Genomic DNA, 17,193 nt, shown 5'->3' on the forward strand with positions numbered 1-17,193 from the left:
TCCCCCTGGCCTTCTCTGAGTAGTCTGAAATTAGTCAAGACTAACAATTAACCGTTATTGTCAATATTGTAACTGTGCTCTGTCAAATGTCAGAGTTTTATTAACTGTGACTAAGCGAGCTAATAACTGTACTCTGACATTTTCATCAAGAAACAATCAGGTGGTTTGATATTTTTTGTGAAATAGTATATGGCTACCATTACACTAAAATGTATTTTACAAAGTACCATGAAAACATCCATCCATCAATTATCTGAGCTGTCATCATCCTCACACCTAGGGACAATTTAGAGCGTTCAGTCCGTGTGTGATTTTTGAATGGGTACCTGGAGAAAACCCACACAGGCACGAGGAGAACATGCAAACTCCACACAGGAAGATCGGGGGCTGGAATCGAACCTTGGACCTCTGTACTGTGAGACAGACGTGCTAACCAGTTACTCACCGTGCTGCCCCATGAAAACATTATTTTGGTTAAAGAGCTTCGACATACGAAGATATTGCAAAACAAGGATTTTTAAATGCTGTTAATTGCCGCAGCGTTGGCATAAATCATACAATGGGTTGCAGTCAGAAAAAAATGCTCACAAAATGTCTTTTTCTTGATTAATTTTAAGCTAAATAGTTAAAATACAACACACGATATTCTCTCTCACTGTAAAGAGTTTGATGGAGATAAATGACATGTAAAACAACCAGTCACATTTTGTATTTTGTTTTAACACCCCCAACCATTGTAGTTACGCGCAATGTTCAACACTAGTTGTAGTGTGCGTGGTGCAAGTTGTGCACGTACATTTTATTGTGTGGCCGAGCCCCGGGGGCGGGGGGGGGGGGGGGGGGGGGGGGGGTATTGGGGGTCGCGCCGGTCTAGTGCCGTTGGTGGCCCACTTATCATATCTCCGCCCCCAGTCCTCCTGCTCCCATGAGGGCGGCTCTTTATATTGCCCCCAAACGCCTCCTGACTGGCGCCTTTTCCTTTATCTGCCGGAGAGGAGACGCACATGCTATTTTTAGGACCACGTTGGAATATACCGCTTAAACTGCTGGTAGGAAAAACCCGTCGTATCCGTAAAAAAAAAAACTCTTCCTCAATGCTAAGTTGCTTTTGATGCTTCATGATCTTGGATTTAAAGGGGCGGGCTGTGTGTTTGTGTGTCGACTGAACACGGCGCTTTGTAGGTCGGTGCAGGGCTCTTTAACTGGGTATAAGCACCGGGCTTAAAGGGGATATTTCGCTGTGTAATTCAGGCTGGAGGTTAAACTTGAGCGACAGAGGTGAGTGCACATTTTGCATGTAGCTATGCACCCTCACAACGATTTGAGACGGTTTGCAATTGCTCCAGTGAGAGGAAGCGACATGCTTTCAATGAGAAGCCGCCTATTGTATGCTGTTGACCCGCCACAAAACACGACGCGCACTTCGCTGGCTCGTTCGCACTCTCCGGCTCATTTTGGGGATTTTATTCTTTATATTTGTGCGTAAATGTGAGAAGGGTACGACACCGAAACCGCACACCGAGCTTTCCCGGGTTATTGTGTGCATGTGTGTACCAGTGGGGTGCAAGCATGCATGGGCCTCGGGATGCGGGCGGTATTTGAACGCAAGTGTGAGGCCTGTAGCCCATGGCTGCACCATGCAAACCGGTCCGACAGAGATCCGCGAGGCGGCGTGGTCTGCTCTTTGGGGCGCACGCGGGACTGGAATAGAGCCTCTTGGAAGCGTTGATTTAAGTGCTGGATGCGTCGTGGTTTTGCGCCTTTTTTGCCGCTCCTCCTCCCCCTTCTCCTCCACCACCACCCATCCCCCACCCCCATTTATGTGAGCTCAGAGCGTTGTCTCTCAAGCGACTCTGACCAGGTGTGGTTTCTATTTCCTAGGTGTGAGAAGTAAATATGAGCGACAAGGGGACAGTGTCATCCAAGGAGAAGGAGACGGCAGAGAAGAGGGGGCGTGGAAGACCTCGCAAGCTTCCTCAGGTAACTAAAACTTTTAGTTGCACATTTTCTGAGAAGTGCATCAAATTTGTATGGCTCATCAGTTTGTTCATTGCAACACAGCCACGCATTATGAAAAATGTGTCGCATTACTGTATCACGCTCGTGGCACATTTCAAGCGTCACATGAAATGCAACTCTTGATTTTGTTGGTGCTCCTTATGAATCCCAATTTGTATGTGTGCTTCAGCCATGATTAATGGGAGGTGTAGACACCCCCATCAACAAACTTCCTGTGTTGGTCAGGAACTTGTAACCCAACACCCCCCAAACCAGTTTTAACCCCCTCAGACCCACCTCCACTCCTTATGCAATGGCTGACATTGCAAGGTTGAGAGTGGCTCGTATGGCCGCCACGCTGCATAGTGTATTGAATTGCTTTGGTGGCGAAGAGGTGCAGTAGTAAACAAGCTCGAAATCCAATCGGAGATGATTCTATGTAAACTGGCTCACCAGTGCAGGTTGACACAAGAACACAAAAGGAGATGGCCCTTTAATCAAATGTATTGGTTGCATGATTCTTTTTACTGACAAGTTTTACAGTGTAGGAACATTGAGGTGTGTCTGTTTCATTGCGGTCGTTGACAGTACATTTATTAGCACACAGTAAATTGTTTGCAACTCATTCATCACTCATTTACTGTGGTTTTCCCTTTTGTTTTTCTCAACACCAGTGTCCTGATCCTCAGGAGCCCAGCGGATCCCCAACTCCCAAGAGGCCCAGAGGACGACCCAAGGGCAGCAAAAACAAGCCCACCAGCAAGGGCAAAGTAAGTTTGTCATGTCTGTATCACATCGCATGGCAGCAAAGTAACGACTTCAGCCGCAGCTCAGCCTTGATGACCACGTCATTACCAGAACCTACTAAGGCCAGCCAACCCTTGAATTCTGATTTTGGACTATTTCCTGGCATCAAGGATGTCTTACAGAAATGTTTGCTTGACAATTCTCCCCCGTCCCGTCCCCTGTCCAAAATTGTCATGCATGGCTTTCCTATTGTAAATAGCGTTTTTTTTTGACAGGAAGTGCAGAGTGATGCTTGCGTTGTACTTCCTGTCCTGCCGCATCCTGCAGCATGTCATGCAAACGACGACGTCGCTGCAGAGGCTGCAATAGTGTTTCCACCCTGACATCAAACACCACCCCACTGCCCCCACCCGGCACACAGTCCAAGTTCTTCTCAGCCTGTTGTCTCCATAGCAACAGCTGATTTTCTCCCTCGCCCTGAACCCTCTAGTACTCCCATGTGCATTGTACTCGCTGCTACTGTACGTGTGAGGGAAGGCAAATGCTCACGCCGGCGTTGGTGAGATAGGGTTAGAAAAGAAGGCCAAGTGGCTGAGGGTTTATGTTCACGCTCACTTCCACCAGCTGTCTTTGAGCCACAGACCAGGTGGCCAGCGAACTGGAGTGCCCTGTGTGCAGTTCCTGTTGGCCTTCCAGATAATAGCCAATGAACCCAGTGCCCCTTGTCCATATCGCCTTGCTCGAGCTCTGCTGCCACCTGGAGGCAGCCAGTCGCTAAACAAATTGTTTCGCGTTTCAAATGCACATTGCCCTTTGAGACAAACAAGATAACTGTTGTTTTTATTTCCAGGCTCTTACTGCAAACCCTTTTTTCCCGACGTTTTCATTTTATTATGGTAAACCATAATATGGGGCGGATACATTTTGCATGATGGCACTGAAACTAAAATTTTGCACTGCACTTGATATAATCACACTTTTTTTTCCTCCTCTCCCCCAAGACAAAGGCAGAATCTGCTCCTGGTGCGAAACGCAGAGGCAGACCCAAGAAGGAGGTAGGAATCTTTCTGCCCTAAACTGAATTTGAATTAGTATGGTGAATTAAGGGCACAATATTTTCCACACATGTGTGCCAAAATCCTTCAAGATGAGTCACTTTTTTCTCCCAGTATTTTGACTTTGACTGATGACAATCGCTGCTGCTTGTCTTGGAATTGGCTGGGTGATTTATAAAAGTAGCAATCCAAGTTTGACTCTCTGACTCAATTATGGTGAAATAGGTTAAAGGTCAGTCACATGCATTGGACAGTTGTTGCTCAAATACAAATGCCACAGGGCTCGTTTTGATTCTTTATTGCAATATCCCAAATTTGTTGTCGCTTTTGATGACAGTTGTCAACCAGTTTCCTTACCGTGAAAGTTTGCTCGTCAGAACACAGGAAATAAATGTAATAATGTAGCTCCCCCCGCCCTGAAAAAAACATCTGTTTATTTTAGTTAAACCACCACGTGAGCATCTCTGTTTTCTATAGCGACATAAAAGTTGACACCAGCACGCCAGGAGCATGTTGCTCCCATCAAGGAAGTTGATGTGGTTTTGTAGTAAAAGTGTGTTATGTGCACGAGTAGTGGAGGCGCCTGGATCACATTAGTCACATGGAGAAATGACCCGTAGTTACCCCGCACTTATTTTTATGAATGAAAAGAGCCAGTTGGGAGTGAAGCAAGCTGGATGCTTCATTGTGACTCATCAGTCCACCATCATGAGTCACTGGCCCCTCCCCTGGTCGCCTTCACGCCACAGTTTTGTTAATCAAGATTTAGGAAAGACATTGATCCTCTCATAAGAAAGACATGTTGAAACTTGAGTCAGCATTTCTTTTGAGCACAGACTGAAGTGTTTTCTTTTTTCTTCCCCCACCCGTCCCATTTTAGGATAAGGAAGAGAAGGCATCACAGGAGTCATCGGAGCAGGAAGAAGAAGAAGAGGAGGAAGAGGACCAGTAATACCAACAACGCATGTTACCTCACTCAACATACTGACTTACTGTTAACCATAACTGGACTGTATCTCCAACACCGGTGCCACTTTCATGGCCACTATTACCGACAGGGCCCTCGGCTCAAGTGAGGGCCAACACAGTACATTTCTCATGCAACAGCACTGGATGAAAACGTTGGACCTTGCGCAAGCCTAGATCTAAGTCTCACATGACGGACGACAGCCTTTTTCTCCATGTCATGATATCACGAGTCTTTTATATTGGAGAAGGTGGGCTAGTGTATTTTCTTTAATGCTGAAAGATGGTTTGTAGTCTCTTTTTTTGTTTGTTTGTTTTCTATTTACTCAATATTGCTTACTGATTATACCTGCGTCTGAGATGGTAGGGCCTGTAGTTTCTCTGTTTTGTACAGGACAAAGGTGATTTTTACCAATACTTGTGTTTGTGTGATGTGGTTTAACCTATCCTTCGCATCGTACGCTAGATGGAGTTGAGCTTCAGTGTTTAGGATGAGAATAGTTCACTGGTGGTATGTATACTTTGTTTTTTTTACCCCTCCTTCCCGGTGTCACTGCTCACAAGTAGAAAGAACCTTCATGTAGGACATTTTAGGTTTTAGCTTATCAACGGCCTCCTCTGTCATTGATGTGTAGTGGGGGAGACAACTAGTTCTCTAGTTTTATTTGATTTATTATTTTTTTGTTACTTTCCAGTTTCATACCATTGACGTGTGTGCTGCTTCTTTTCAAGTGTTGTCGATTTTAAAGCATAGGGTTCCAGGTTGAGAGTATCAGTGTCGTTTGTTCAGGGAGCTTTTTACAGACGGTTTTGCCTGCGCACACGCCCAGTCAACTGAAATACAAACTGTACAGCCGTAAGCAGTTTAATAATAAAACTGAAAGTCGGTACTGCTCTTTTTTTCCCCCCCTTTATGCCACCTAGCGGCCACTTATTCACCGAGAGGGGTTCCCATAACCTTACTTAGTTGAAATAAACCTTTTTAAAGACGTGTTTTGCTTTCTGCAACAGCAACAAAAAAGAACGGTGAAGTGGCCCCATGGCAGTTCTTCCACACACCTCAGCTGCTACAACCTCAGTAATAAACCCGGAAAACGGCAAAGTGACTATACCATGCCTGGACATTCATACCTCATTCAGGAGCTTATATCAGTGCATTTAACTGTTTTTGTGTTACTGTGTACTCTGGCATGAGCCAGACAGGTTTTCTTTTTATTACAAACTTTTTTTTCCCTCTTTTTTTTATACCTGATTGAAACAGGCCTCGGCTTGCGCACAACTGAAGCTTGCATTCTGGCTGGTGTGTGTGCGTGTGTGTGAGAAGCAAGTCAGGGAGACTTGTCAGCTTGACAATTGTGTTCGCTGACTGTGGTAGTTTCGTAAGTTTTTATTTTTCTCCTAGTGCACTGAAACATTTTAAGGTTGGACACCTTTTCTGCTTTTTGCCCAACAATTGCCATGAAGTGTTTTCTTTTTTTTTTTTTGTCCATCAACTTCTGCAAAATCCGATTCACGTCGCAAACTGACATCTACATCTGTTCATTTATATACTGTAAACTGTTGAGGATGGGATCATTCTTTTTAATGGACACCGTATATAAATGTACAATGTATATATTTTCTATGGTGCCCGACAATTTGTATGAGATGAAATGGTCAATAAAGATAATTTTCTGTCGTTGTTCTCTCATTTGTTCAAAACAGGAATTGGGGATATGCTTCGTTTTGAAAGTCTGTTCTAGCTGGCAATATTTGGCTTGAGGCTGAAATTTCAGGACGGACCTTAAATTCACCAAAACCTTGACAGGCGAAATGAATTTGACCTGGTCTTAACTCTTCGTGTCCAACTGCTCTGTGTTTCACAATTTTTTTGTCCAAGTTGAGCTTTCCTGGTTTCATTACAACTGGTATTCAAATCATCCTCTGCTGTTCACGTTTTGACATCATGGCACCAAGACACTGAATATTGCCAATGCGAAGCTAAGAGGATTTCTCAGGAGAGAGCCACTGATATTTGAGTTTTACAGCTGTCAGAGGGTTACAGCAAATATACAGAGACTGGAAGGGTCAAAGAAAGGTATAGAAACGGACGTCCTAGGGGGAAAAAGTATTTTGCAATGCTGTTAGAGATCAATAAGTTGTGCAAAAAGTACTGAAACATTGAACAGTTGGACATCCATTCAAAGGTTAAAGGTCAAATTAAGTTAGCCTGGAATAATTATATTGTAGTGCATTTCTGGTTCAGCCTGAAAAATTCACCGTTCAACGTTTTATCTTTCCGGCCAGACAACCTGGAAACTTCTGGAGATTTGTCTGTTCAAGCAAGAACCTCAACTAATATTTTCAATTCTTAGCCACACGCTAGCTGGGGCATTTAGGTCAGAGATCTAATCAGTACACGTTCTGAGGTGCTTGAGGATCACTTCATTCAATACAATATCTACATTTATGAATAACAATTTAAAAAAACAGGGTTTTGGCCAAAAGTATATTTTCTGTCAGCACTCCACCAGTGTAATCACTAGTCATGACTTAGAAAGTGATGCAGGGACAATGCAGTCACCTTCCAGTCTTATTTCAGCAAACACGACAACAAAAATGTCTCCTTTCAGTAAACTTAAAAATGAAGCTTCATAACAGTGCAGACAAATTTACATCAGTAGTTTGTCCATTCGGGTTCAAGTGGAACTCAGTGGCTCAGGAACAAGTGCAACTCTGGCATGATTGTACAGTTAAAAACATTTTGAGGAACACAACAAGAGTGTCGCAATTCAACCAAATAACACGCAACACATTTCCTCTCTCCCCATTGCAATGCATAACTTGTTCAAATGAATCCAACTGTTAAAACGTGATGCACCCGCACGAACAAGCTCATCACAGTCCAGAATGGCTTCAAACAGGCTGAGGGCAATAAAGTTAATGTGGTGGGTACAGTCAGAACAATGGCATTCATCGCTGGCTGGAGGTGTATCTTTGCTGGTGCCATGTCTTGCGCACAGGACATATTTGGAGCAGGAGTCATTCAAACAGAACACTGGATCTTGTTTATGTTCAAATTGAGGTTTTCATGGCTTCCACGCGACTCACAGGATTTGGCAAGAACCACTTGAAGATCCAGATCACAGATCGGAGCTCGTCATTGTTTTCTGTGTAAATGAAAACAAAAACGGAGCCCAGAAATTCCTTGAGTGAAATTGAATGTGAAATTCACGTAAATTCATTAACAGCTCACTTATTCAAGACTGAAGTAAATGTGTTCTGTCCCGGAGAAGGTGTACCTCTTTTAACACTGGACAATGAAATTCAGTGAACGCTTGTGATTAAATACTTTACATTAAATACGGTCAAGGTTGAATGCGTCCTTCAATATGTTATTAATTATGCCTTGCTTTTTGCACTTGAAGATTTGGGGCTTGGGGGTATTCTCCCACAAAGCAACAAAACAAACAAAGGACGATGCTTGTGGTTAGTGCAGGTATTCTCTGGCATTGCCGTGGTTTGGATTCTTCAGGCATCTTTGGTCAGAAGAGGGCGACGCTGCTGATAATTTCTTGCCCAACCTTGAACGACCTAACAAAAAGAAAAGAACGTTTCAGTGTTACATTCACATTGAAATGTTCACAACTACTGTATGTACAGTAGTACTCAAAGTGGACATCTCGCTATCGTCTGTGGCTAAAATAGTGTAAGTGACGCACTTGGACCTCTCTATGAGTTGCACCATCCCCACTACAGTCTATAAGAACTTGAGCACCTTCCTCCACATAAGCGATTCCTCGATGCAATTGCGAGTCACTTCGCCCGCCGCACACCAGCCGGGTTCACATGGAGACTTTTTGGTCATTGAAATCTTTCCAACTGCAGATCTCTGGTCAGCTGTCTACATGCGACATCACCTATTCTGATCTGCCATTTATTGCCCCCGCTGCATAAATCACAACAGCCATTTTACAGCTGTGCGACATGCGCAGATCATATCGTGTCATTTATCAAGGGGTTCATTCATCTATGCAGCACATTCGTACCGATTGTTTCATCGCTTTTATTAAAGCAACAGCTTGATTAAAAACTAGGTTTGTAGCGATCCAATCGACATTGCATTAGCTTATATAGCTTATATGAGATATATTTTCATGGCTCAAACATGAAGGCATGAGTTGGCATGAGTGGCATTCGAATGACATTTGACAGTCGAGGGCAGCTGTAGTTCCAGCTCATTCAGTAGACACACCCACAGCGTTCAAGAGCTGAGACAAGAGCTTGATTTTTCATTATTTTGAAGCCTCATTTGACGTTGATTTAAGCGTTAGAGGTTTGCCAGGGTTGTTAACAGCAATCTCTTCTCTGTGATGTGTCAAATCCAGAGTACTTGTTTTCACTTTACAAGGATTTTAATTTGAATACAACACAATACGCAATTGAGTGCAAATAAGGATTAAAATAGAGTGGCTATGTTTTACTGCTTCATCTCATGTGTAGTAAACACTGCCATCTACTGTTTCGAAGCATTTGACCAAGACTTGGACAACAGCCAAAGTATTGCAGGTCAATAATTTAATAAATATGCAGTGCTATTTGCATCACAATGAATCTTATGGCTGTGATTTGGTCTGGGTTCATTGAAGTAACAAAATGACTGCGGAAGGGTTTGCAACATGACTTTGACAGCCATTTTGTAGACACTAAAATTTCCCAATTGCTATTAGACAACTAATTTAGCTCACAGTTACAGTCCAGGGTATATACCTCACCTCTCGCCAGAATTCACCTGGGACCCCAACAAGGACAAGCCAGGGCTCTTGGAGGTACCCTAATTTTATATGGTGACACTAAAAAAAAAAACTGAGGTTGCATCCTGTGCAACCTGGCAATAGAAGATGGAAAAAGCTCTCCTCGCCTCCAAAGCCTCACTCAACAAATACATCATTGTCTCAGTCAATCTGATATAGTGAATGGTGGGACGCTCTGATTGGCCGTGGTTTTCTTTCTTTTTTCTTTTTCTTTTTTTTTTTTAAATTACCGGTAATCGCTCAGACAATAGTTTGTTGTTATAGACAACGTGAATAAAAAAAGAAAACCAATGGCTCATTTGTCATATTTTCATAATTTTATTTATTTTAAACCCCTATAAATTAGAAAATGTCTCCTCAAATTATGTTACCGATACGCAAAGCTGCTGTGAAAGAAAAAAAAAAAAAAGAAATTCGAGCCTTGATCATGAAACACTTTACAGCCATACTGGCCAGCCCTACCTGTGTCAATAACTACTGTCGCGTTACTGCATTGCAGTAGCACTTTCGGTACCAAGACTTTTCAATGAGTTCCCTGTCTTGCGGGACTGGATTTAAAATTAAGAACTTGGTTGACCAGATTGTGAATCATTTACCAGTCAACATAGTGTTGCATACAGTGTTTTTCATTTCATAAAATTTAACCTGTAAAACAGAGATGTTGAATGTAATGCAGTTGAAAATTTTTGTGCGCCTAACTGGTGCTTGTTCAACCAAGATAAAAGGCGCATCAGTGCAAAATGTTAGACTACAGCCCTGCAATCGCTATACAAAACGAATGCACTTTATGCTTGGCTTCATCTTCTCACATAGCTTAAATAGATGTCACTCGATGGTATCAATCCTAGCACATGGATTCTTAAAGCATATAATATCCAAGCTCAAGTCATAGTCATGTGCTCATAAAAGTGAACATAACTTGATATTATGCTTGCAAATAAAAAAGTCCCTGAAACATTCTTTGTGATTTCTTCTCTCAACTTGTTGCAGCTGTTTTCCCTTCATATAAGAGGAACTGAGTTGTGAGAAACTAAGTCTAACAGCCTGGCCGCATCAGAAAGCATGAAGCAAACAAGGAAAACCACAGAAAAAAAAATACACAGAAATCTATTTGTACAAGTGCATTATCAATCAAAAATACCCCCCCAAGGTGTCAGTGAAAATGAAAAGTGTGCCTTACTCTGGTGTCCTCTTCTCGCCACAGCATCTCTTGTTCAGCTTCATTTACCTCCTCTGAGGGGTCATATGAGTAGATTGGCAACAACTGATGGCGGAGTCTGTCAAGTCTGCGAAAACAACATGAAAGAGGAAAACGCAGATGACGAGGAGACATGAATCATAGCGAACTGGTCCATTGTAAACAAGGCGGGAGACTTCATCTTTACCTCTGTTTCTTACGAACGTACAAGACCTGAAACAGAAGACAGAAATAGACATTGTTATTCATAAATGTCTTTCAAAAACACATCAGGTGTGCTATAAATGCAACCAAAAAACATGCATGTTAGGTTAGTTGAAGACTCTAAATTGTGCAAAGGTGTGAGTGTGAGGATGAATAGTTGCTTTGTAATAGGTGCCCTTTGTTTTTAAACATTAGGGTTAAAATTCTTTTGATTTTAATTGCAATACATTTTAATTGAGTCATTATTTGTTTCTTTTCCTTATTTTAAGATCAATGTTATTGTTTTAACAGATATAATTATGATGTTATAGTGGCTTAGAATAATATTTTCTCTACATTTTAGGACTAAATGTTCTACCTTTGTTTTTTTAATTAACACTATTAAGCTACTGTATTTTAATGTTGTTCATGATGGAGGTACTTGGAGAGCTAAGTATGTTTTAGCTGGCTTAGAGTTTGACAGCAACTGGAATAGAAAATATTTTCACATCAAGTTATCTGCCGACTTACCACTGCTACAGCTATTCCAATGATGGTGATGAGGAAGAATGGCACCAAAACATAGCCCACCGCCACGTCCCCATCAATGGTGGGGGACGGAGTGGTACTATTCATTGCATATAATCAGGGCGGGAGACTACAGGGGGGCTTTACAGAAAACGGAAACCCCCCACCCTGGGACACACACTCTGCAGCGGCTGTTTCCTTAAGCTGCCTCCTAGTTGATCAGGCCTCATCCTTTTCATTCATGTGACTTCCACAGGGTAGCACGGCTCCTCCTACTTGGGACAAACCACACAGGGCATGACACATTTGAGCGTACATTTGGGTGTTGAACATTACACGATAGATATTATTGCAATATTTAACATGTAGTGCAAGAAATTACATTCGTATTATTTAATGAAAGAAATACAATTTTTCATATGGCCAAATGGGCAGACTCAATGTGTTCTTATCCAATTAATTGTAACGCCGCTGTTATTTAGTGTTAGTAATGCCTCTAGATACTGTTCTTCCATTGGATGGTGATGCCCATTTAAGTTTGCTTCCGATCCGTCAAAGTCAGAAAAGATGCATACAATTCCATTTGAAAGTATCAGTTTATCACACATCTTTGTGATACGCATATTGCACGGGGCATCGCGATGACGATATTTTAGATAGAAGTACGCAAAGTACGGTACATAAATGCCATTGCTTGTAAAAGAACTAAGTTGGCATCATGGTTTTGAAGTTGATTCAAGGTTTCATGGTGATTGAAGCTTTCAAGCGTTCACGAAGACACCACTTCCTCGCTGCCTGCTGAGGGCGCCGACCTGCTCGACCTGTCTTCAGTGCAGCGCGGTTAAGAATGGACGGTGGACAATGAACTTCCGGATTGAAAAGCACAGCATTTGTCATGCGTCAAATCGGTTAGCTTCGAAGCGAGCTAACGCCTTCTAAAAGTTATTCGACCCAGTAAACGGCCATCTCCGAAAAGCGATTGTTCGTTTTCTTGCTGGCTACACGAGGCGAGTTGTTGGCTTCGGAAAAAGACAATTTCAATTCCCACTCACCTTCTGTGAATCACCCCGATTTATTTGTGTTGCTTCCGCAAGCAGCTTAGGTTTTGTTTGGCAAGTCAGTCGTAGTAGCGAGGGCGACAGTTGTGCTTCCTCTTTCAAAATAAGATATGCTCGCTCACACTGGGACAGTATTTCGAACCCAAACCTCAAATGAGATATTGTTGAGATTGAGTTTGACCAAGGTTGGACATAATTGGGCCCGCGTCATTTTTTTAATGCGGCACACCGAGTATTTTCATTACCAAGCGACCTGTTTTTCCTAAATCTATTTATCTGATGAAATAAATGGTGAATTATTTTACTGTAAATACTGTATGTCATTACACATATTTCATACAAACACGTTTAACATTTGTATGTCTTTTGTGAAATAATTGCTGAATTAATTCTAATTTAATGAAACCATTTTCATATTGTCCCATCAGGGGGTGCCACAGTGAGTGGTTTGCATGTTTTTTTGGCAGTTTTAAGAGCGGGTCCACTTGTTTAAACGTAATTTGATCGATATTTGGACAATGGAACTGCAGATTATGACATTCATTAGACCATGGAATACAATCTTGGTTTTAATCCCACCCTCAGTTTATCTGTTTCGTAATGTTTTACAAGGAGTGGGATAAGTGATCCAAAAAAAATCGGGGTTATTCAAATTATGATCCCAACAGTTTGGTGGATTCATGGTAGATTTCAGTAATAAAATGACATTCAAACTAAATTCTATCTTGTCTAATAACATTTGTTATGCATTAGATATCAATTTAGTTATTTTAAACTGATTTTAAAACCATACAGTTGAAATTATTGACCACATCATAATAAAGAAATTAGATTTCTGTAATTTCATGTGTATACCTGTCTCTCAGAAGCTGTAAAACTCAAAGTATTCAATACTAACTCTATTTGGAAACTTAATATTTACAGACAAATCCAAGAATCATCCATCTATCCATTATCTGAACCGGTTTATTCTCGCGAATGTCACGGGCATGCTGTAGCCTATCCCAGCTTTTTTCGGGCAGGAGGCGGCTTACACCCTGAAGTGCTTGCCAGCCAAACACGGGGCACACAAAGACAAGCAAGCCACCATTCACAGTCACAGTCACACCTAGGGACAATTTAGTATGTTCCATTAACCTGCCATTCATGCTTTGTAGCTATATTGTACAAGCACGTGGTACCTGTTGCACACCCCTCGGAGTTCCATCTGCAAGGAGTTAAGGTACGCAAAGCGCCTGAACTACAATTCCTTTTCATTATGTATCACTGTTGCCATTTTAAGTTTGAATTTGACGCACACGAAATGGATACTTGCTTTTTGCTTGGGGGGGGGGGGGATATGGTCTTGCTGCTCAAAATATATTGAAAATGGGGTACGTATTGCACTAGTCTTATCTTTAAACCGGGAGCACCATCTAGAAGAGTACAAAATATCACAGGTGCTTCATGAAGCGCCATTTCCCGATCACTAATACTGCATCGCAAAAGAATGGGTCAATGTGCATGACTGTTTGAAACCATAATCATGAAAGTATATAATCTCTCCCATTATGAGAGGTCTTTAACATTTACAGAGCAAAGACACTTTAAAAATCCTTTCATTGGAAAGTGTGCAGTGTTTGCACACCAGATGCTTTCACAAAGAATGCTCTTCAAATAAATCTATACATCTCACCCACACCCTCCCACGGCCCACCCCATGCTTTATGTGTCAAGTGTACTTGATTGACAAGAACAGAAGTGACGCCCCTCTTCCCTCATCTGCTCAGTGATTGGTTTTGGGAGTGTAAATCACATTGGGGCTCTTTCTTTCTGTTGAAACTCTCACTCTACCTAGATTTGGAATAATCCACTCCGGTCATATTAATACTGTATACACACACACACACACACACACACACACACACACACACATATATATATATATACACTGTAATGAATCGGCCCCACTTAGAAGATCCTTTGTTAAAACAAAGGTTGGGATTGAATGTATTATAATATGTATAGTATGTAAATATAATAATCATAATAATAATTACCATAATACTAATAATCTGTTGTGTCAGCCACGTCTTGGAATCAGTTTTGTGTGATCCATTGAAAGGAAACCGCGGGGCATCCTCCCACGTCGCGCCTGTGCGGTGCTGTTGTGCTCCCTCTTGCTGCGTGCATCGTGATCAGGCTGCAGAGTCTTGCGGAGGTCACCTTCTGTCACCGCAAGGGGAAATACTGAATCATTTGCAGTCAAGGCTAGGCTGGACTCGGTGCAGCTCGGCAAGCAGTGTGTATCTGGTAAGCGAGTGCGCCACGTTTTGCGCTGTTTCGATGCGCAGCTACTTGCATCCTTCCATAATTGTTTTGCTCGGGTACAGGAATCTCACGCGTCATTTGCCAACGCGATCCGTTCATGATCGTTGGCAATTGTGTAGCTTCTAAATTATGCACGCGTTATTGTATACGGTATTGTTTTCAAGTGAAGCATCTTGCGTCATGTCGTGTTTCTGTTGCTCGGCACGGAATTTATTTGTTTTATCGGGTAGACAGACCATTTATGTATGAAATAAATACAATCTGTTTTGTTTCGTTTAATGACGCATTTTTGTCTAGAGTAAGCTGCAACAGCGATTCGGTGTGTGTGTGGGGGGCGGGGGGGGGGGGGTTCCCTGCATGTAGGGTATATGGGAACAGTGGCGTCCTCAAAGGTTGTTGCCATGTTATTGTAGTAGGTGGAGATGGTGGCCATGTCTGGAAAAGATGGACACTTATACACTGATACAATTTCTCCCCTTTCCATGCACCATATGGAAAAACAAGAACACTCAAACGAAAAGCACACAACTGTTGTTAATTGGAAATAACTGACTGTTATATCTCTGAGATGGATTTTTCGTGTAGAGGACAGGAATCTCAATGCGAGCGCCCCTCTGTGCCGTTATGTAATTGGTTGTTGCATTTTTTTTCTTTTTTGACAACGAGCAGCAGCAGCAGCAGCAGCAGCAGAGAGGTCGAACCACATTTGGTTTTGGTGCATGTGGTCTTCAAAATTATCTAAAATGCGTACATGTTTACAATTGATGGAAGCATCACGCTGCAGCCACACTTGTTATCAGAGGCGGTATGTGTGTTTCTGTAGACGCTCTGCTTTTTAGGGGCGAGTTAACATTTTGTTCACAAGAAATGGTGCAGCTCACAAATGACACAGCAGCCACCAAGGCGTTTAGCCTGCATTGCTTTCAATCGAAATCATCTGTTTTTTTCAAAGAATGACACAGAAGCTGACGCACAGGCAGTTTAGTGCGGAACTGTCCAAGGTTCTGAATGCTCACTTTGCCCGAGTGGGTGTCTGCCAAGGGCCAAGGTGCCCCTAAGAAAGAGAAGATAATGATCATAACATCAGTGAGGGTGATTCCATTTTATTGCGGGGGGAGGGGAGAGGATGATTTATTGATATCTATCTATCTATCTATCTATCTATCTATCTATCCGTTAACCGTCCGTCCATCCATCATCTCGACATACGATGCCTGGAGTTTGTTTACGTTTGACTTTTTTTTTTAAACCAAGGCAATTACCTGTCAGTGTAATCACTGAATGAATCATTGCCACCTCAGATTTGAGCTTTGCATTCATCTCTTACCATTCACTTGTTTATTGGCCCCACTGCAGTTCGCTGAAGTGCACACACGACTGTGATTAGCCGAGCTGCCAGCCTATATAAATTCACTTCCACAACATCTTGTCTGAATTTCCATATTTTCTACATTTTGTCAAGAAATTTACCAGCGGACAGTGATTGCAGTATATTATGTAATAGGATAAAATAAAATAATGCATATGGTTCAGTTGCACAACATAATCATTACGGTATAACCATCATCATTGCTAAATGATGGCTCCAATGTTTGTGGTAATGTGTTTATTGCATCAAGCTTTAAATGGTGGATGCATTTGCAGCCTGACTGAACATGTATGAGTGTTCCAACATTCCATGGTCAGAAATATCTGTCTATTTGCCTTTACCAATTCTGTTCACAACCACAGTAAAGAAAGCAAGTTTATTACATTAATAAGATCTCATAAGTCAAATTTGAAATTCTGCACTCTTTTTTTTATTTTTATTTTTTGCAAACAAAAAAATAACATCGCTGATAGATTGGATGAGATAGTTTCAGCACCAACAATATCTTATGTTTCTATTTTGTGCATTGTGTTTGTACAAATGGTTTCTCCCCTTCATGCCATTTTTGTATTTTCTGTCTCTGCTATTACGGTTGAAATTATGCAAATTGTTTCCATTGTGGAAACAACTATTAAAGGCTATGTTGTAATATAAATACCTATCATATTAATGTACGTTTACCCCTATAGGCCCCTCGTCTCGGCTGACATATGCTGGGAGGTCCGAATTCATTTCCTGTTTGTGTTTCACATCCTTTGTAAGAGTCTCCAGACACTTATTACAGTTTTTCTCAGTTGCTTTGGTGCATTTCCCAGATCAGAATTGGAATTTACAAAACAGTAAGTGCATTTCTCCAAACAATGTTATTGTATACGGTATTGTTTTCAAGTGAAGCATCTTGCGTCATGTCGTGTTTCTGTTGCTCGGCACGGAATTTATTTGTTTTATCGGGTAGACAGACCCTTTATGTATGAAATAAATAAAATCT

The 17,193-nt window shown here is 41.8% G+C and overlaps 3 protein-coding genes across 8 annotated transcripts in view; 2 read left to right on the top strand and 1 right to left on the bottom strand.

Moving 5' to 3' along the window:
- Positions 1-932: 932 nt before the first annotated feature.
- hmga1a (high mobility group AT-hook 1a) lies at positions 933-6,444 on the top strand. 4 transcript variants are annotated; one of them, XM_019891220.1, is made up of 5 exons: positions 934-1,049; positions 1,882-1,980; positions 2,688-2,768; positions 3,747-3,800; positions 4,681-6,444. In XM_019891220.1, the coding sequence occupies exons 2-5, from the start codon at positions 1,897-1,899 to the stop codon at positions 4,750-4,752; spliced, it is 291 nt and encodes a 96-aa protein (XP_019746779.1). In that variant the 5' UTR covers positions 934-1,049; positions 1,882-1,896; the 3' UTR covers positions 4,753-6,444. The 4 variants fall into 4 exon arrangements, with proteins under 4 accessions (XP_019746780.1, XP_019746779.1, XP_019746777.1 ...); XM_019891218.1 differs by having other exon boundaries at positions 941-1,049; positions 2,673-2,768; XM_019891219.1 differs by lacking the exon at positions 934-1,049 and adding an exon at positions 1,127-1,278 and having other exon boundaries at positions 2,673-2,768.
- smim29 (small integral membrane protein 29) lies at positions 6,327-12,620 on the bottom strand. 3 transcript variants are annotated; one of them, XM_019891222.1, is made up of 5 exons: positions 12,521-12,620; positions 11,472-11,740; positions 10,945-10,970; positions 10,740-10,845; positions 6,327-8,339 (listed from the first exon to the last, which is right to left on the bottom strand). In XM_019891222.1, the coding sequence occupies exons 2-5, from the start codon at positions 11,574-11,576 to the stop codon at positions 8,277-8,279; spliced, it is 300 nt and encodes a 99-aa protein (XP_019746781.1). In that variant the 5' UTR covers positions 11,577-11,740; positions 12,521-12,620; the 3' UTR covers positions 6,327-8,276. The 3 variants fall into 3 exon arrangements, with proteins under 3 accessions (XP_019746781.1, XP_019746782.1, XP_019746783.1); XM_019891223.1 differs by having other exon boundaries at positions 11,472-11,743; positions 12,521-12,615; XM_019891224.1 differs by lacking the exon at positions 12,521-12,620 and adding an exon at positions 12,281-12,514.
- A 2,010-nt stretch (positions 12,621-14,630) lies between these two features.
- The window catches only part of pacsin1a (protein kinase C and casein kinase substrate in neurons 1a), a 26,948-nt gene continuing 24,385 nt past the window's right edge, over positions 14,631-17,193 (top strand). Inside the window, exon 1 of the mRNA XM_019891684.1 lies at positions 14,631-14,818. The gene's annotated coding sequence lies outside the window, so the exon portion shown is untranslated. The remainder of the gene's footprint in view (positions 14,819-17,193) is intronic.

Source organism: Hippocampus comes, unplaced genomic scaffold (genome assembly GCF_001891065.2).
Source record: "Hippocampus comes isolate QL1 unplaced genomic scaffold, H_comes_QL1_v1.1 scaffold174, whole genome shotgun sequence".
Classification (NCBI taxonomy): domain Eukaryota; kingdom Metazoa; phylum Chordata; class Actinopteri; order Syngnathiformes; family Syngnathidae; genus Hippocampus; species Hippocampus comes.

Coding starts and splice junctions, on each gene's coding strand:
- smim29 (XM_019891222.1), bottom strand. CDS start 11,576: ATGAATAGTACCACTCCGTCCCCCACCATTGATGGGGACGTGGCGGTG. Junction 10,846..10,944: donor TACGTTCGTAAGAAACAGAG/GTAAAGATGAAG, acceptor TTGTTTTCGCAG/ACTTGACAGACTCCGCCATC. Junction 8,340..10,739: donor GGCGAGAAGAGGACACCAGA/GTAAGGCACACT, acceptor TCTTTTTGTTAG/GTCGTTCAAGGTTGGGCAAG.
- hmga1a (XM_019891218.1), top strand. CDS start 1,897: ATGAGCGACAAGGGGACAGTGTCATCCAAGGAGAAGGAGACGGCAGAG. Junction 2,769..3,746: donor AGCCCACCAGCAAGGGCAAA/GTAAGTTTGTCA, acceptor CTCTCCCCCAAG/ACAAAGGCAGAATCTGCTCC. Junction 3,801..4,680: donor GAGGCAGACCCAAGAAGGAG/GTAGGAATCTTT, acceptor GTCCCATTTTAG/GATAAGGAAGAGAAGGCATC.